Source organism: Trichosurus vulpecula, chromosome 3 (genome assembly GCF_011100635.1).
Source record: "Trichosurus vulpecula isolate mTriVul1 chromosome 3, mTriVul1.pri, whole genome shotgun sequence".
In the NCBI taxonomy this organism is placed as follows: domain Eukaryota; kingdom Metazoa; phylum Chordata; class Mammalia; order Diprotodontia; family Phalangeridae; genus Trichosurus; species Trichosurus vulpecula.
Window position 1 is genome coordinate 273,272,137 of NC_050575.1, and position 21,525 is coordinate 273,293,661.

General features: G+C 37.8%; 1 protein-coding gene across 1 annotated transcript in view; it reads left to right on the top strand.

The window, feature by feature from the left end:
* MACROD2 (mono-ADP ribosylhydrolase 2) overlaps nt 1-21,525 on the top strand; it is a 2,244,457-nt gene that overhangs the window by 2,043,553 nt on the left and 179,379 nt on the right. Inside the window, 1 exon segment of the mRNA XM_036750299.1 lies at nt 816-899. Within this exon segment, the coding sequence (XP_036606194.1) occupies nt 816-899 (84 nt within the window).

Here is a 21,525-nt window from a genome sequence, read left to right on the forward strand (position 1 = left end):
CATGTAACCTATCACCTCAATCATATTTGAAGTCTTTTTATCTTAGTAAAATCTGCCAGAGTTGTATTTTGCTGGCATAATCGTTGGAAAGCAAAGATCATCTCCAACCCACACCGTGATTTCGGAGTAATCTTTAATGGAAGACCTCTTGCTGCATCTCTAATGAATTTTTGAATGCAATATAGGGTCTTTGTTTGGAATATATTTGAAGACACTTTTTCAACAACTATAGTTATGAATTCAATGTAGGCACTAGGCTCCATGCTTAAATTACAAGGGTAAAAAAGTGGGGTGATATGTAGTCTGTTTTAATTAGAAGGACAATGTGTCCTGGAACAGTCTGCTAAAGGGGAGTGAAATGGCCTAAAGACCTTTTAAAAAAAAGGATGGCATTCCAGATCATCTGGGCCTCCTTTAAGCTTTGGCTGCAATGCATATATACATTGATGACTTGTAACAGATGTATGATCATGAAGTCTTGAGCCAACCCATGCCTCTTTGAAAAGGAAAATGATTTTTTACAAGGGATGTTTTGAGAGATACTAAAAAATGGGGAAAATAATAACCCTTCATGTGTGATTTCACATATGTGGGAAATATTCATTCTGGCTAAAAGGCGAGTGCACTCAAGCCTGCCATTTCTGTATTGGTGTTCGTCAGTGAAAGCAGATCTACTCAGCCAAAGTTCAGCGCAGCCCATTACAATGGATGATGCCATAATAGGTTGCTGAGAAGGAAACTGCTGTAGGCTTGAACATGTCACACTCTTCTGGTAAATATGTCAATAAGAATTTATTAAATCTTTGTACTTTCAGAGGGATTAGAAGCAAAGGGCCTCTCTCCTCCTCCCAAGAAGAGCAAAGCAAAGAAGTCAGAAAGTGTGAAAGAGTCTAATGAGGGTAGGTGCTGTTCATTCTCTCCCTAAAACCACCCAGCCACTGTATGTTAAAGAAAAAAATGGATCCCTTCTCATTTTTTAAACTGGCCAGGACATGCTAAGTTTTAGGCAGTGTTAATGCCCCGTGCGTCCCTGTAGTTAAATCAGATTTTTATCTGTCTGTTGTAATAAATATATTTTTAAAATTTTTTTCCCAATTTCTTGCAGTACTATCCCCCCACAACACATACTCTCTCTCTCTCTCTCTCTCTCTCTCTCTCTCTCTCTCTCTCTCTCTCTCTCTCTCTCTCTCTCTCCTTTAATCCTCATTGTAAGGATAAACTTCAAATAAAGATTTATTTGTTTTTCAGGGATTTTTTAAGCAAATGAAAAACAAAAAGAGCCACATTCCCAATATGATGTATTTTCTCTTTGTGCAAAGTGGGAAATTGCAGGTTATCTTTACAAGTAACATTGTCTGAAATTGTGTGATGGTTAAGGTCAGGATCAATACACATTGCCCAATGACTAAGCTATTGGCTTATTGGGATAATTTGTTCTTCTTTTGAACATATTCCCAGAATCAAGCTACTGCAATGAGTGATGAAAATACTTCCTGCTGAACATTTTATTTTGTTTTGCACTGACTGCAGAGTCCATATTTAGCTCTATTCTGCAAAGAAAGGCAGCATTGAACAGTGGAAAGATTCTTGGATTGAAAGTCAGAGGATCTGGGTTCAAATCCAGGCTCTGACACTATCTTTGTGATCCTTAGCCAAGTCAATTTGTCTTTTGGGGACTCAGTTTCCTACTATGTCAAATGAGTCAATTGGGTTAGGTGGCTATAGCACCTCTTCATCTTGCTTTTTGACTGTTGAACTTTGCGTCTTGCTTTTTGAAAATCTAAGAATTCTTTGGGGTAACCAGGGTGTTGTTTAGGGTTCCAGAAGAACTAACACTAATGAAACTTAGCCTGGTTGGGCTAATGTTCCTCTAAAAAAGAACTTAATGAAGAATCTATAGTTAACTTTTTAAAAATTCCTAGACAATAGGTGGTTTGGGGTAGCTAGGTGGTACATTAGAAAAAGCACCACTCTTGGAGTCAGAAAGATCTGAGTTCAAATATGACCACAGACATTTACTGACTGCGTGACCCTGGGCAAGTCACTTAACCCCTATTTGCCTCAGTCCCTTGTCTGAAAAATGGGAGTTCATTGGAAAAATAAATGGCATTCTACTCCAGTATTTTTAGCAAGGAAACCCCATGGATAAGAGTCCACTGAGAATTCATTCATTTATTCACTCCTTTATATATTCATTCAAGAAATATGTATTAAGCCCTAGAGGAAGATAAAAAGAAAAATAAACTAGAGCTCTTATCTCCAAGAGACTTATAACCTAACAGAAAATTGTGTGTGTAAAAAACAACTAATTCAAAATAGAAATAGGTGTATGCACAACAGAAGCTTGAACAAGGTGCTATTAGAGTTTATGTGAGGATGATGTCACTTCTTACCAGAGGGATCAGGAAAGATTCATCAAAGAAACAGCATTTGAACTGGACTTCAAAGTATAGGGATGATTTAAAGAGGTGGAGTTAGAGTGGGAGGAGGATGGAGAAGACATCATAGGATGGCCAGAAGAGATGTCAGAGGACTTGTAGTCCAACTTCCCCATTAGACAGATGAGGAAACTAAGGCCTAAGGAGACTAGGGGTATTGCCCAAGGTCACCCAGCATTCTCGGCATATGGAAAAGTATAAACAAAGGCTGGAAGATAGAGGATGTGTTTAAGCAGAACAGGTTTTTCATTTCAACTTGAGTGGCATATGGGAGAGAAAATAGTGTAAGAAAGACAAAAAGTTTACTGCAAATAGATTATGGTTGGCCTTGAAGGCAAGGGTAAGGACTCTGTACTTTCTTTGATAGGCAGTGAGGAATAATTAAAGGTTTTTAAGGTGTTTATAATATAATAAGAGCCATACCTTAGGGAAATTATTCTGACAATGGCATATAGGGTGAGTTGGAGGGAGAGAGACTGGAAGTGAAGAAACCTGTGAAGAAGGTCACTCACTTCTGAGTTCTCTTCCAACTCTGAGTTTGTGTGACTGGGAATCACCTCTGACTGACTTGCTAGCTGTATGACCTTGGGTGAGTCACATCTCCTTTAGGATCCTAAGTTACCGAGTCTGGAAAAGGGGTATCACCATGCCCCTTACGCAGGCTTGTGAAGAAAGTGCTTTCTGAGTGAGAAAGCACTCTACACGTGAGCTGTTCCTCTTGAGCTTTCTGCTGGTGAGGGTGAAACAGGTACAAACATTAAGTTGCCTTTCCCCTGGAGAGTCGCATCCTTCACATTCCATCTCATCAAAGGTATGTTATCCTTCAAAGATTTGTTGTTTTTCCCCCATTGAGAACTGCTCTTTTGCCCTTTCAGCTTGTCATGTTATAGGTGATACAGTGAGGAGTGTTTTCCTCATAACATGTTATTGTCAAGGGAATCCCTGCAAGTTACTCTTTTCCCAAAATGAAATGCTTCACTCTTCACCAAAGTAAGTTACTTTTTGAAACCTCTTCATAGTGTGAGCCAGTGATGTGGCTCCTGCTGCCCAACCCTAGTGCCTGAAGAGTCAGCATAAGTCATAAAGATTAAGAAGATATTCCTTTTCCCTTTTTAAGGCCATGCTGGAGACATCATCCTGTCAGTCACATCATAACTACATGTAAATGGTGAGCATATCCTTGACACTCCAGTGATGTCATTCTTTGAAGTGTGGAGATATAGTCTTTCCTAAGCTGGTCATTGGGTATATTTTACAAAAACAAACAAACATAAATGGAGAAAAATTTTGGTTACTTTATTTATAGTTTATCTTGATTCTCCACTGCTGTTTCCCCAATGCTGAATTACCATGAATAAAACCAATATCTGTGCTTAGCTACCAGCATATGCCCCCAGAAAGGTAGAAAACAGACTCACTCAGGATTTTCTGGGACACATAATTATATAAAATATTCAAGCTAGAAAAGGCAATAAAGAGCACTTAGTCCAATGTTACTTTTTTAAAATAAATTTTATCCATATCTTTCATTTTATACTTCCTAAATTTCCCCCTATATCCTTCCTCCCTGCGCTTCACTAAGACATTTTTCTCATAACAGAAATTTTTTTGAATTAAAAAATTAAAGAGAAAAATCAGTGGAACTAATTGATACATTTTTTTTAAAAATGTGACAACATAGGTAAGGATCCACTCCCACAGACACTTCTCTCCACCTCACCTCAGAAAAGGAGAGAGAGAGAGAGAGAGAGAGAGAGATTTTGCAACAGTAATTTCCATTATTTTGTGGCTATTCTTTCCATATCTGTTGTTGTGGTTTTTTTTTTCCTGTCCCTGCTTGTTTCACTTTTTTTCAGTTCATTTAAATCTTTCCATGTTTCCCTGCATTCATCATTGTCATTGTTCCCTCCTTGGACAACTAGGTGGTGTAGTGGAGAGAGTACCACACCTAGAGTCAGGAAGACTTATGTTCTTGAGTTCAAATCTGTCCTCAGGCACTTACTAGCTGTTACTTGGGCAAGTTACTTAACTCTGCCTCAGTTTTCTCATCTGTAAAATGAGATAGAGAAGGAAAATCAAGCCAGGATCTTTTCCAAGAAAACCTCCAAATGGGGTCATGCAGAGTTGGACACAACTGAAATAAACAACAACAAATTATTTCCTACAATACAATAATATTCTATTATGTTCATAAATCATTGTTTAGCCATTTGACAATGATGGACATCTACTCTGTTTTAATTCTTTTCTACTATGAAGAATGCTGTTATAAATATTTTGATATATGTGAAATCTTTCTTTTTTATTACTTTAGTCTAATCTTGGAGCTTGCAAATTCTTTGAGGGCAGGGATTTTTTTTTCCCCTTTTTGTATCCCCAGTGCTTAGCACAGTGCCTGGCACATAGTAAATGCTCATTAAATGCTTATTTGCTGATCAATTGATTACTGAGTGACAAAGCCAAGGCCCAGGAAAATGAAGCAACTTACCCAAGATCTTTTAACTTATTAGTGACTGACCTCACATCCAGTGCTTTGTCCAACGGGCAGACTGCCTCTCAGTTCTATAATTCATCATGCAGTCCTCCTCCTCTGCATATAGCAATAGAGAGCATTTTATCGTTTAAAAATCACTTTCCTCATGATAAGCATGATGTAGTAGAAAAAGTTCTGAATGCAGTAAGGGAACACAAGCTTGAGGTTTTAATCCCCACTCTAATACTAGCTGTGTGATCACTTCTCTTCAGTTTCTTCACCTGTACAACTAGGAGGTCCCTTCCATTCCTATGATTCTAAGTAGCTAGTACAAATGTTATTTTCCTCATTTTACATAAGAAAAAAATGGGTCCCTGAGAAGGTTAGGAAGAAGAAAGGCTCTGCTTCTCCTGAATCTGCTTGCTCCTCCAACCAGCTGGGCAAATGGATGCCACTTGGAGACACTAACTGCAGCCTACAGGAATCCCTTGCTTCACTTAACAGATGATTCCAACAAAGCTGGCTATAAATAACTTTTTAAAAGTAAAATGAAACCTATCGTATTTCCCTAATGAATCCCATTTTAAAACTCAGAGAGTTATTCCCACAAGGATATAGATTTACCCATAGTGTGTTGTGGCTACCAAAGGCTGCACATGTACTTGGTGGGCATCATGACTTAATAGATACTGCTTTTCAGTAGCACTTTCCTGACTCCAGGATTTTCACTTGATCATCAACTGTTTCAGGGTTCCACCTCCCTATCACCAACAAGACCTCTTTCTTCACCTCCTTTAGGAGTTTTTTTCTGCAGTGGATTTTTGTGTCTCCTTTTCCATTTGGAGTGTTTTCTTTTTTCATTTTTTGTGCTTTCTTTTCCAAATTGTTGATTCTTTTTTCATGATTCTCTTTCATAACTCTCATTTCTCTGCCCACTTTTTTTTCTACCTCTTTTGACTTTTCAAATCCTTTTTGAGCTCTCCCAGGAGGACTTTTTGGACATGAGGCCAATTCGTATTTTTCTCTGAAGCTTCTTATATAGGTGTTTTGACATTGCTGTCCTCTTCTGAGTTTGTGTTTTGATCTTCCCTGTTGCCATACTAGCTTTTCTTGCTCATTTTCTACCCTATTTCATGACTTTTAAAGTTGAGATCTGCTCCTGGGGTGCAGGGGGCGCTGTCCCAAGCTTCTTACACCAGAGACAAGGGGGCAAGTCACTGGCTTTCTGGGCCAGGGCCTCTCGGACCTGGCAGGCCTGACCTGCCTAATGCAGAGGGGCTAAAGACCCCATTGCTGGCCCACTCTGAGGCTGGCCTGTTGAGCCAGGGATTTTCAGGGTCTTGATTGCTGATCTGTGCTGGAGCTAGGGGCCTCCTGCTGGCTTGCCAAAAAACTGTCAGTGCTGGGCTACACTCCCTTTTTACCCAAATGAGATAGACCTTTCCTTCAGTCCTTTCAAGTTATCTTGGGCTGAAAAATTCTTTCACCCCATCATTTTGTGGGTTCTGTTGCTCCAGAATTCATTTTGAGGGATGATTTAAAGTTATTTTGAGGGATTTGGGGAAGAGCTCAGGCAACTTTCTGCCTTTTCTCTGCCATTTTCTTAAGCTCCTTTAGACCAGCAAAATATTTATTGTGTTTAGAGATTTGTTCCCTGCCTACTCAAAGCTCTCAAACTTTCCTCTCCTTTTCCTTTTTGCCTGGATGTTTACAATGTGTTTTTAATGCTGAGCTGCTAGGGGCCAGTCCTCACTTCACACATGGTCAAGACCTGTGATACCATGGGAAATTCCATCTGCCAATGGAGATCAACACCTGCTTTGCTACTTAAGAGTTTTAGAGAGGTACCTGGTGCTCTGAGAGATTAAATGACTTGCCCAGAGTCTCAAGGGATATGTCATGGGCAGGACTTGAACCAGGTGATCCTGACTCTTAGGCCAGCTCCATAGCAATGCCTACCTGCTATTGACCAGAGGGTCAAAATGCTCTACGTTCATGCTGTGCCTCCACTTGACATGGTCTCCTGACAAGCCTTTAAGTTTGAGGCTTCCCATGTTGTAAAATGAATTTGTTCCCTGTCAGATAAACTTGAACAGTTAAATACATAATAAATGCCTTTTGATTGAATTTACTTACAACAAGGGGATCCTATACACATGCTCACATACCTGCTTTGGGAATAGGAAGGGCTGATTAACAGCTAGTGATTGTTAGCCTTCCATATTCTGCAAATCACTCTGACATAGCATATGACAGATGGGGAAATCATCCCAGTTTCACTGCTTATAACACCCTCCCACACTCTACCCCCCACCTCCCCACAGGACCTTATCCCTGCTTTGGCTTGCTCCAAACATGGCTTCCTTCCATAGTACACACAGCAGTGTCCTCTGCTGTTAACTGGAAGACTTTTCCATAGGATCACAGTTTTTGAGCTGGAAAGGACTTTAGAGGTGTCTAATTCAGTCCTATCATTTTTACAAATGAAGAAGCAGGCCCAGAAAGTTTTAGTCATTTGCAAGTAAATTGTACATTTCTTAGAAAGAAAGATTTTGTTTTTGTTTTTGTTTTTTTGTTTTTCTTTGCTTTGCCTTGGAAACACTAAAACTAACTCTGTACCTTGAACATAACAAATGCTTGTTCAGTTGAATTGCCCTGGGCCGCACAGGCAGAAAGCAGTAGAGACAGGATTTAAACACAGGTTCTATTAACTTCAAATCCTATATTCCTTCTATTATATACTATTACTGATGGTGGTGGTAGTAGTGGTGGTGGTGGTGGTGGTGAGATGTACGTATGTATGTATGTATGTATGTATGTGTGTGTATGTGTGTGTGTGGGTGTTTAATTTCAGCACAGCTGTCAGATACAGCCTGTTAAATCTTCCAGGGCTTGAGAGTAATTGGTTATTATTTACTAGGTAGCATTGATATGAATTTTCAGTCATCCGAGTTCCATATATGGCATCTATCCCCAAACGCTGGAAGGGGAAAGTAAATAATATGACAGTGGAACGCTTGTATGGTCGCAGAGCAGAAATAGCCTGAGGTCTGTGAGCTTTAAGCTCCAGAGTGGATTTTGCTGATATCAAAATAAACAGGATCTCTATTGCAGCATGTTATCAGTTTGGCTCACCGAATTAGCTTTTCCTTATTCAATAACCAGCTCTCTGGTGCTTAGGGCATTGGACTAAAGTTCAGCGTCTTGAATCCCTATGATGACAAGAAAAAAAAATCATGGATTCTTGGGGGAAAATAAGTTAAAATCAGATGTGTCTAGTATTTGTTTCTACTGTGCATGTCTTTGCATGTGTGCCTTTCAAGCAATCAAAATGCTTTTATTAAGCTCCTAGTATGTCCCAGGGATTGTATCAGGCATTTTTAACTATTTTAAAATGAGAAGCTACCAAATTTACAACTTGTATAAAATTCTGTATGTCACCTTCTGGAGCAGAGTGATCATTTAATTATTATGTTTTATAAACATAAACCTCTTTCTGAAATTTAGAAGAATTCAAGAGGTAAAATTTCCTGCCATTAAGGCATAGACATAGTCAAATTGTATCTGTCTATCTATCTATGTATACATATACAATTAAATCAACATATGTGTGTGTATAAATATGTATATATACATGTGTGTATGTACGTGTGTATCAATATTTGCCTGGGAGACCTGGTCTTTTGGTATTAGATTTGCTGATTAGCAGAGAGTTAATGATTAAGGTTCAAAATGTTTTTTTTTTCTTAGTTTAAACTCTTGTTGAAAAGTCTTGTGAAAATTTATAATAAATTCTCTTACCTCAATAAATACAGCACAATGCCTATAATTTAGTATCCTTGTGATTGGAGACCTTACAATGCCTCTGACCCATCATTCTGAATATCATTTGTAATTCACAACGCTTTCCTTTAAATGGAGATGGAAGAAGTGTAGGAAGTTGGTATGAATCTGCCTGGTTTTTTTCCCTGTGAAAAAGCTCTTTTTTCCTACAGCATAAGTGTCCTGGGTGGGGGTGGGAGGGCGGCACCAATCCAGGTATTTCAGGATTCTGATGAATCAAATTTTTTTCTAGAATTAATGAATGATCATCGTTAGGGATAAGAACAGTAGCAATAACACTTGCAAAAAAAATTTATCTAACTTCAGTTTACTGGAAGTTATACCATTGTTTGGTAGAAAATGCCTTATCATTTTCTTTTATAAGTAGTTTCCATTGTTTTCAGATATTCTGATTATGTTTAATTCTTTGAAAATTACCTTCACCTGTCTGCTCATTTTTCAATATAGGAAACTAAAAAAAATTTAGGCTCCATTGATGCATATGGAAATGTTTTATACATATGTTACCATTTCTGAGCAGTAATGATAAATATATGAAATAAAACATATAATTATAATTAAGGTGGAAATATTCAATCTACATGAAATGGTACCACTCAATTCTTATAGAAAAATTTCCCTTGTGAACCTATAATGAGGTACTGGCATATGGCTATTAGCAATATTCCAACTCCATGACAGCATCACAAGTATAATGACCACCCTAGAACTACTATGGGACTATTGTAACTTCTAAACCACTGGTTTCTTTGCTACCACATCTCATCTATCCCAATACTCATCAACCAACCAAAGCCTCTATAACTTGTAAGTGAACTCAATAATGTTATCTTTTAGGGCAGTGGTTTCAGAGGCTAGGGTTGGTAGATGGGTGTTAGGGTACAAGTTTTATATGTCCTTTGTGTTTTGTTGGTTTTTTTGGGTTGTTTTGTTTTAAATAGGCCTAATAATACAATAGATCAGGGAAATGCTGGAGATATAATTTAACTAGATTTTAACAAAGGCTTTCATCAAATTTTTTCATGGGGTCCATGAACTTTTTTATGTTTTTAGTATTTTATAACTATTTCAATAGTGTTTCCTTTATAATCCTATGGTCTTCATTTTATGAATATAAATATATTATTCTCTTTGAATACCCTTTGACACAGCAATATCACTACTCAGTCTGTATCCCAAAGGTATTTTTAAAAAGGGAAAAGGACCTATCTGTACAAAAATATTTATAATAGTTCTTTTAATGGTGGCAAAGAATTAGAAATTGAGGTGATGTCTATCAACTAGGGAATGACTGAACAAATTGTGGTATGTGATTGCAATGGAATACTATCATGCTATAAGAAATGAAAAGAAGGATGATTTCAGAAAAATCTGGAAAGACTTATATGAACTGATGCAGAATAAAGTTAGCAGAACCAGAAGAACATAGTAGACAGTAACGGCAATATTGTATGATGATCAAATCTGAATGACTTAGCTGTTCTCAGCAATACAATGATCCAAGAAAATTTCAAAGAACTCATGACGAAAACTGCTATCTACCTCCAGCAATAGAAAGATTTTGATAGAGTCTGAATGCAGGTTGAAGCACACTATTTTTCAATTCATTTCTTTCAAGGTTTTATTTGGTCTTTTTTTTCAAAACATGACTAATATGGAAATGTTTTGCACGAATGCACGTGTGTAATTTCTATCAAATTGCTTACTGTCTCAGGGAGGGAGGAGGAGAGGGAGGGAGGGAGATGATTTGAAACTCAAAATTTTAAAAAATGAATGTTAAAAATTGGGAAAATAAAATATTATTCATAAACAAAAAAGTATTCTGAAAAGGGATCAATAGATTTCACTAGATTATCAAAGGTGGAAATGACACAAAAAAGTTAAAACCCCCTGAATTAGAGCTATCCAAAACTAGAATTGACTTCTTCAAGAAATATTAGGCTCTCCCTTGTAGGGGGACTTCAAGGAAATACTGGGTGTTCATTGTTGGGAATGTTATAGTGACTATTCTTGTTCAGATATAGATTGGACCATATGTCTGCTGAGGCTCCTTTGAATGCTGAGATTCTGTGATTTGGAGATTACGAGCATGTTTTTTTCCATCATATCATGTTTCCAAAAATGTCATGGATGTATGAAGCATATCATCCAATAATCTATATAATCATAGATGATTAGGGAGTCTCATGTTTTAAGCTTGCTCCTCAGGAAGCAGAAAGAGCATTTGACTTTCCCATGAAAGTAGTTTTATCCTGCCCCTCCAAATATTAATGATCTCTTTCATTATGTTAGAAAAAATACTTCCCTGGGCAACTGGATCATTGATGGAATGCACCCAACATTGACTGCAAAGCAGAATTTTCTTTCTACGCCATCACCTTCTCTGTGTATTAAACTATTGGGTAGCTTACTCTTCTGTTACAGACTGGGCAGAAGGGACATTCTATCTTTAAGAATGACAGGCAGCGGTCCATGTATTATATTCATAAGCATTTTCTTTAATTTAATTTTTTTGACAAGTGCAGTCAAGGGTAAAATCAGCCAGTCATAATTTTGACTCTGGCATCACTCAGCTGTGCTTAGTGATTGACCAGCTTAGGGGGGGAAAGTCAGGTGTGAAGAAATGAAGCTTTTTCTTTGAGATAACAATGTCTTGTCTTATCCTTTGCATTTTGAAATGCTCAAAATCTCCAGCAAAAAAAAAAAAATTGTCAATAGCAGCCCTGAGAAACAGAATTCACAGAAAGATAATTTCCATCATTGAACGACTACACAAGATGGATCTGCTGTGGTGACCCTCTAAACTGGTTGGGTCTGTGCTGGAAATCCCTGGTAGAACCCAGACTATTTCCATCCTTACATCTAAGTTCTCATGGCATCTAATTCTAATAGTAACTTTGAGCATCAAGCAGACATGACCCGAGCTATGTGGTACAATGGAAATTTATATTTGAACAACATGGAGCCTAGTTTCAGGACCCATCTCTGTAATTGCTCGCAAGAAATATTTGGGGAAGATGTCTACTACTAATAAAGGTCCTCCCCAGAGATTGTTGATACATTAGGTAGGTGACTGCCTACAAGGTATAATTTCAGAGGTATACAGTAGGCATTTCAGCCACTTGTCCCCCACCCAAATATCTCTAGCCCTTATTCACTAATACTTAAAATTTCTTTAATAGCAGACAAAGCTCTTCATGCTAGAAGTTTAGATTAGCTTTACAATGCAAATACCTTCTACAGAGGTAATAATATACTAATATGGTTGTTGGGTGTAAATGATTAAGATAAGATCCTTTCCCTTGAGTTTTGCTGTTGTTGTTTATTTGGTTGGTTGGTTGTTTATTTTTACTGGAGGAGGAACAAAGAAGCTGAAATAAAAGAGGGTGGAGTGTCAGGAAGTTAATGGAAGATGCAGAATAGGGAGGCTGGATCAGTTAAAGAAAATCTTTTTTTCACAGTTTTCCTAGAGGTTGACTAACCAAGGCAATTTTAGATTTCCCGGTTATGGTCTTACATCAGTTTAGACCAAAGTATACACTTTCCCTTAGTATTGCTAATAGCGTTGATAAGGTGGGTGATATTCAGAAGAGGGCAACCAGGATGGTGAAAGTCCATGGGTATTAATTCAAGAAACTGTTTAGCCTGGAGAAGGGAAAATTCAGAGGGTGGGGAAGGAAGAGAAGGCCTGCTAGCTGCCTTTGGGTATCTGAGGGACAATCCTGTAGAAGAGAGATTCATCAGATGGGGAGGGGAGGTTGATCCGGGAAGTCACAGCGATAGTGAGTAGAGCCCCTGGACAATTGATTGACTTTCTGGCTGGCATAAAGAACCTAGATTGGCCTTCTTTGTTTAGAGAGGAAGTGAACATTTATTAAATTCCTACTCTGTGCTAAGGCACAGTGTATGCTAAGAGCTTTACAAACATCTCACTTGATCCCCACAACAACCCTGGGAGGTGGGTGCTATTATTACCATCCCCACTTTATAACTGAAGTAACTGAGGCAGGTAGAAGTTTAGTGACTTGCCCCCAGGTTCATACATCTACTAAGTATCTGAGGCCAAATTTGAACTCATGTCTTCCTGACACCTGGCCCAATACTCTCTCTATCCACTTTGCCACCCTAGTCGACCTTCTATTTTATAGCATAATTGAGAAATAATTTTAGATCATTTACCATACGCCATCACACGCAGAGATGGCGTTTCAAGGGTCATAGCTTTGGATACTAATTTTTCAGCAGCAAAAAGTTTTTTTTAATGTTCCCTTCCTGCCTAGTCCTTGATTTGCAGCATACTCACAGTTTTTGCTATTTTATTTAAAAATTTCAGTTTTAGGTTATAACAAAGCCATGATATTTTAAAATCTTTAAAACCAACTCTTTATACCAGAATTGCCTAGATATTATCTATAGTTTCCAAGCACCTTTCCAAAGTACTCCTATTTTCTCCTAACTCTTGTCACACAGGGCTCATGAGAGTCAATTCTAGAAAATAACCTTATCCCTAGAGATATTATTGCTTGAAAAATATTATGCAGAGAGATCTTTCTACTGTACTCCCATTAGGCAAAACCTCTGTTAGGGCCACTAGAAGTATGTTTCCATTCTCCATCCATGGAAATCCCCATTGGTCACAAATAATCTTTGTTGTCATAGGCATTAAGGTACACTTATCCTCTGAAACAACAACCAAAAAAATTGGCATGATGAAAAAATTGGAGAGGTCAGAGACAGGTGGTGTCTGTACATATCAATGTTTTTCTAAGTATTCAATCAATGTGCTGAAAAATACCGAGCCCTGAAGAAGATGGGTTGTATACTCAGTACCTCACTGGAAAACACAAAGAAACAAATGTTCCTGGGTACTTTTATCAGCCTGGAGAGTGAAATAGCTTGAGGAAAATCACCTGCCCGAAGGTCAAGTTTGTTTTTGTTTTTTTTTTCAGACCTCTGGGTCTCATATTGCTTTGGTTATTACTACCATAAGATGAATTATCTGACCAGCAGTCAGTCAATGGTGGGATGATCTAGTTTTTTTTTATTCCATTTAAAGTTGACCCTCTAAATGTTTATCATCATTATAGTTATAATTATTATTTATGATTGTCTTGGAGGTGATCTAGACCTGTGATATCATTGGCATAAGAAATGTCAGGATGTGGAAACTCCAGCAGAAGAGATCAGCAAACTGGCTGGAACAGGATCAGATAGGCATTGGGGAATAATAGCTAGAATTGATGTAGTGCTTTTAGACTTGCAAAGTGATATACATATACATACATGTCTACGTATATGTGTGTATATATATATATACACGTGCACACATATGTATGTATATATTTATGTGCATATGTATAAAATCTTATTCAATCCTTAAAACATTAGTGCCCACCCTCCAACATAGATACTATTATTATCTTCATTATAGAGAATAGGAAACAGGTGATTTTCTCAGGTCCCACAGCTCAGTACTTGTGTGAGGCAGGATTTGAACTCAGCCCCTCCAAACTCCAGGTACAGTACTCTATCCATTATGCCGCCTAGATACCCTCCTGGTCCCAACCGAAGAGCTGAGCTGCCTTCTATGGTCCAGGCTCCACTATGGCCTAAGAAGGGTAGAAGCCTGTCAGTAGGGTTGGGGCCAAGGACTTGTAAGTATACATTTCTGAGGCTGCAGCCACCCAAAAATCAATCATTATTCAAAGGGGCTTTAAAAAGTCTATCTATCAGTCATAGCAATGATTATAATTAGAGGACTTATGAAGTAAGTTAGACCTGATCCTAAGTCACATTTCCATAAATAACATAGATCTGTAGATACACATTACATATGTAGTATATATGTCTGTGTATACATATATACTATGCATGTAATATAGAATATAAGTACTAAATATGTTTATAGATACTATATATGTGTATATATGTACATATATAATGCTGTATACATAGATACACATAGATGTTATATTTGTGTATAAGTATACATATATTCGTGTGCCTATGTGTGTGTATATATACAGACACATACATACTGTGTTTCATTGTTGTGTTCAAATCCAGCCTCAGACGTTTGACACTTACCAGCTGTGTGACCTTGGGCAAGTCACTTAACCCCAATTGCCTTGCCTTCCCCGCTCCAAAAAAAAAAAAATAGAACCTAAACCTCTTCCTGGTCCTAGACTGGGCACTTTATAAAGCAAAATTAACTCCTCCAGACCACTAGAAAGAGTGTCAGAACCTAGTTAGGGTAACCTAGCAGAGCCTTGGGAGCAGATAAACAGCTGCGTAGCTAGTGACTGTGCTACCATTACTGGCATGCAAGGGTGGAGCTTGGCTAGAATATTTAGGTGGGAAGATGTGGGATTATTATGGCTGGTGGGTTGATAAAATTGGCCTCAACCTTTAACAAATATGGCTTTTAGCAGAAGGGAGGAAACTTGGTATGATGGAAAAAATATACTTGCTCTTGGAATCAAAAGACCTGGGTTTGAATCCAGGTTCTGACACTTACTAGCTGTATGCCTGGACCTGGATTAAGTTTTCTGTGCCTCAGTTTCCTCATCTACAAAGCAGAGGTGATGGTTCATCATTCCCCTCGCACTGGGTTTTTGTAAGTTTGTTAATCTCAAAACCTTAGAAGTAGGGGACACAGAGCAACTCCAAGCCAGTAAGACTGCAGGGTTTGTGAAGGGTGCAGCTCCATGGTGAGACTCCCACGTGTAGCTAGGTGGTTCAGTGAATAGAGCAGCAGGCCTGGAGTCAGGAACACCTGTGTTCAAAACTATCTTCAGACAAATACTAGCTGTGTAGCACTCAGAAAATTACTCTGCCCATTTCCTCAACTGTAAAATGGAGACAATACTTGTACCTACCCTCCACCCCAACAGGGTTGTTGTGACGACCAAATGAGATGTTTGTAATGTGCTTAGATAGCGCCTAGTATAGACTAGATGCTTAATAAATGCTCATTTTCTTCCTTCCATGAAGTTTTCCTTTATGTGACCATTTGAGCTAGTGTGCTGGAAAGAAAGGTGGGGGAGGGGGGAAACAATTGTGGTGTATCTATCTCCTTATGTCTGGCATCTTGGGTGCATTAGCCATGCTTATCTGGGTAGGATTTTTTTTTTCTTAAAGTTCCAGGCATTACCCTATGGATAGGCTTCAGAAGTAACATTGTCAGTGAGTAAGTTATTTCTTCAAAATAACTCAGCTTTTAACGGTTAACTCAACTGTTCTTGCCCAAGTATATGTTGGGCTAATGTACTATACATGAATAGTGACCACACACACACACACACACACACACACACACAGAGCTATTTGTTAGGCTATAGCACATAAGCACTATAAACAGAAGAATCAAAAAGTAAAAGATTTACATTTTGAGTAAGGATTTAGGATTTTGAGAAAGCAGAAGAATCTTTCATGAAATAGAATAGGAAGGCAGCAGTTTATATCAAGGAAGCAATTTTCAGACCAAAGAACTTCAGAACAGGAAGCTGCCTCTTAAGTTATTTAGCATTATAGCCTCATTTTACCAAAGAGGAACCTAAGGCCCAAGAAGAGTTTATTGATTCCTGAGGTCATGCCCCTTATAAAGTGTCAGAACCAGGACTGAGTCCATTGTTGAAATTACATCTTACAACTTTTTTGTCTGTTTCTCTTGTGTTGTTAATAAATTTCTTCCAAATTTACCCATGTGGTTTATAAGCAATTTTACCTTTTTAGTTTTATTGACATCTTTTGTTTTTCCATGACAAACATTTCCAGATTACCTCCATTCCTTGGGAGCTGTCTTATAACAAAGGAAAATAGTTATGCAAAACTAACAGCAAAATGACTTTACATGAAGGTGTTATATTGTGAAGGTGAAGTATGTTACAGTCCACATCTGCAGCATCCCAGCTTCTACTTGAAAGTGTTTTTAATTGACAGAAAAAAGATATTCGCTTCCCCCCTTTTAAAAAAAAAGAGAGAGAAAAGAAAAACAAATTCCTTGTAACAGGTATGTATACTCAAGGAAAACAAATTCCCAGCGGCAGTACACAAACATCTACATAGACATACACACATATACATATACATGCATGCAGATGCATACATTTATTGGTGTGTATGTGTTATATATAGCTATACATCGATATATAGATAAATTTATATTATATTTAACTATATATCATACATATACTTATACATGTACATTTACATATACATGCATACATACATCCCAGTCATTTATTAAGTTGCTACTGTGTGCTTTAGGCACAGTGCTAAGTGCTAGTGATACAAAGGCAGAAATCAAATAGTCCCTTCAAGGAGTTTACATTCTCTTTAGCTTTCCTATAATAAAAAGAAGTAAAATTAGTCCGGTATGAAGTCAAGCTCTTTTTTGTGAGAATTGTTTCCTTTTGTGAGTGTACACTAGCCCTTTTAATAATAATCTAGAATTTTTCCAAGAATTAAAACCAAGCTCACTCCCTAGCATTTGTAGACCATGGCCTATGGCCTGCTAGCCCCTATTTTGAAAATCAGGACATGTGCCTTTTTCCAAGTCCCTTCCCAAATTTTCCATGAGTTTTCAACAGTAACTGACAGGGGCTCAGCATCATATCCTCAAGTTATTTCATTACCTTGGGATGTGGTACTTCTGAACCTGCTTCCTTGAATTCATTAAGAGCTGAAAGATATTTTCTTATCATCTCCCTCTTTTAATGGATATTAACTTTTAGCCACTTTTATTCTCTTCTTTCCAATTCAAAGATTATTCTCCTTGGCAAAGACAATATAAGCAAAATACAAATGAAAGAAGTCTACTTTCTTCCATCATTGCTTTCCACTGTCCTCTCTACCCAAGCACCTGTCCTAGCCATTCTCTAATCCCTGCCTCCCAATATAAACTTTAAAAAAAGGAAATAGAAAAAGCTTTTTTATTGTCCTTGGTTTTCTTTACCAACCCCAACCATGACTGAACTTTAACTCTTTACACGTTAGTCATAAAGGTAAAGAACTTGACATATTTATCCTTCGTTATCTGTCCTTGCTTTTAGTGATTATTTGTATATATACACATATATGTGCATATGTGTATACACATACATTCCTTTTTTTTAAAAAAATTAGTTGTTTCCTGTGCTTCCACATCAGACCCTTTAAATACCTCCCCCTTTTCCTAGGATGCATGTGATATTATTTGTGACTTTCCTCTCCTTCTCTATCTAATTCTAAGATGAAGAGGTCAGTTTCCTCTAAAGTTCTCATCATTTAAATGAATGCTGGATATCTATCTCTTCTTCATTGTTGATTTGTCTCCAGAAAACAATTTCCTTTTGTTGATTTCTCCACCTCTGAAACATGAAATTATCATCAAGGCAAGTCAGAAATGATTATCTGCTTTACCTTTGGCAGAGAAAGATCTCCAGCAGATGCCCAGATAATTGAAGTTCCCCATTGACTTCTGTATCATTCCTCTTTGCCAGACTTATCCTCTTTCCGCAAACTCCTACTTTATTTCTTCTTTTTGTCCTGGAGATTCTGTAGTATATTATCATTATAAGATTTCTTCTATTTCTATATCTGCTGATTTTCTCTTAAATAGCTCACTTCTATGCCTCTCCTGTTTTTGTTACTGTTTTTCTTTTTTTATATTTTCACATGACTATTCATTCTTAATGAATAACACAGCACTCCAGCCTTACCACCATCACCTTCCCCAAATGTTTACCACTCTTGTTTCTTTTGATAAATCCCTCTGAATTTTCCTAGGCTGGTCCCAAGATGACAAACACATATTCTGGCACCAGACTGATACTTGATCACCACTGCCTATTGGACATATTGAAAGGATACCTCGTAGGTGTCTCAGAATTTGTATATACAAAACAGAACTTATCTTTTTCCACCAAATTTACACATCTTCAGAGAGTACTTACATATTACCATTTATATAGGCTTTCAACTTCGTTATTATTTTCAACTCTTCACACTCACCTCACGTACAGTCAGTTGCCAAATATTTTTTTCTCTCCACAATAATATATTCCCTTCTTTCCACTCACATACCCACCTCTTTAGATCATAACCTTATCTATTCTTGGCCAGATGATTTCAATAAGATCCTATTTAGTATCTCTATCTCACATCTCCCTACTCCAAACCATCTTCAACATAAAGCCAAAGTGATTTACCAGATGTACTGGTCTGATCGGGTCTCTGACCAAGATTCTCCAGTGGCTCCCTGTTACCTTTGGGATTAAATATAGCCTCCTCTGTTTGACATTTGAAGTTCTTCATAGAATAACACACCACCACCACCACTTTTCAAATTATCTTGCACATTACAACCTTCCATGCATTGTAAGAACATTATCCAAATTACTTTTTCTCATATCCAATGTTGCACATCCCAACTCCATTCCTTTGCACTGGGTGTCTACCACATTTGGAATTCATATCCCCTTCATTTCCACCTGTTGGAGTCCTTGTTTTCCCTCAAGACTTAGCTCAAGTGCCACCTTCTACATGTACTCTTTCCTGATTGCCCCAAATGCTAGTAGCCTCCCTCCGAAGATCATCATTCCTTTATTTTATGTATATTCTTCATATACTTCTACTTATATCTGGTATCTTTCCTGACAAAATATAACCCCCTCAAGGTTAACTATTGTTTTGTTTTTGTCTTTGTATTTCCAGCACTTAGCAGAGTGTTTAATCAGCTCCTGTTGAGTGATCAATCGCTGCTGAGACAACAGAGTATGACTATAGTATAGCTACTAATATCATCACCACTATCAAAAATAATTTATGTTTACTGTGCCTTCCACACCCCCCCCCGGAGCCATGGTGGAGCTAGGGATAAGGTCTGCAATGGTTTGAAGCTGAAAATATTCCCCAGGCTTCAAAAGCATATAAGAAGGACCAATTTATTACAGGACTACAACAGAGTATTAGGAGGCTAGAATAAAAAATAAATATGAGAAATTCAGAGAAACATGAATTTTAAAAATGGATGGATAGATGGATGAATGGATAGATGGGTGGATTAATGAATAAATAAATAGCCAATATGTTGGATAATAGCAAAACATACAGACTAAAACATTAGACAGATTCTAATAAGTGAAATTTAATATAATAAATATAAAATCTAGAGTTCAAAAATTCACCTTCACAAGTGCAGAATTTGGAAATGTAATTAAAGAAGATCTGGAAGATTTAATGAACTGTAAGGTTAATATGAGTCATTCTTAGCCCCAGATTAAGAGAAGCAAGTATCCAGGAATAGGGAGATGCTAGTGTCACTGTTCTAACAATGGTTATATTATATGTAAATTATTATGCTAAGTTGTGGGCGCTACATTTTAGGAAGAATATCAGCGAAATGGAAAGTGTCCAAAGGAAGGCACCCAGATTGGTGAAAGACCTAAAATTCAAACCCCCAGTGAAAAGAACTAGGGATATTTAGCCCAGAGAAAACTCAGGGGAGACTTCCATTTTTTATGTATTTGAAGGGCTGTCATTTAGAATTAATGAATGAAAACTGTTAAACTCTATGTACTAAGCACTGTAGTTAGTTCCTGACCTAAATGAACTTACATTCTATTGGAAAACTGCTGGCCAAGGAAGGGAGTTATGGTCTGGGAAGTCATAAAGACAGTGAGGGAGATTAATAAGGCAGTCAAGTGACACATTCTTTCCAGAGGCAGTGGTAGTGTTGATTTGATTATAGTTCTCAAAATAAGAGTTTGAAAATGGGGAGTAGGGTCCTAATTGTATTAGGCAGAACCAAAAATTGCAAGTCAATAGATGGCTCCTGGGATTCAGGGAAAATAGAGCTTAGCTCCTTCCAGGTATGGTCTGTGGAGATCGAGTTCAGAGGATGGGATGGTAGCAGGTGGCAGAGAAGACAGAAAATGGTCAGGTGAACATGAAGCCACATGATCTCAGTGGATGTTTAGCTTCCCAGTAGAAAAAGGATGAGAAAGTCACATAGGCATATATAAGTTTAATGTCAGGAAATTTTTCCTGAAAATTAGAACCGTCCAAAAGTGGAATGGGAAGCTTTGGAAAATGATTCCTGCTCACTAGAGAGCTTCAAACAAAATCTGGTTGAGCATTTGCCAAGTATCTTGTACAGTCATGGGTTGGTCTATTTGACCACTAAGGTTGCTTCCAACTCAGAATTTCTGTGATTCGGTGGTTCCGTGAAATAATAATTCTATGACTTAAGTGAAGGATGAAAGAGTGGGTAATGGTACAAGGACATTTTGGAAAACTGAGATGGGGAGCTAGGGGAACTCATATTGCATGGCCTCAGTCTTGTTGGTTATGTAGGAGGCTGAGCCATCTGGTATAAATGTGGAGGTGGGTGCTGTTGGGCATGAGAGGAGAGGATAAGTTTTGGAACATTTGGTGTTTATGTGGGTATAGTGGGATTGTTGAGCAGCAGTGAAGGCACAGCTGATGTTACGTCCCATAAATTTGTAGTGCATGAAGTCACTTCAACTTTGTGCCTTCAGTGGCATAGAAACAGGAGCATAGATATCAGACTATAAAGAATAATCAGAGATTGGGAACAGCAGAAAATCAGGGGTATAAGAGATTCTAGGGTGTTAAATAGTGGAATATTAAAGCAATGCAGAGTTTGGTACAAAGGAAAATGAAGCCAGAATTGGGGAGATGAACCAGGAGAAAAGGGATGATACAATACCAAAGAATGCATCATAAGTATGAAGGGTTCCATTTGAAAGAGATAATGGGAAAGGTTGA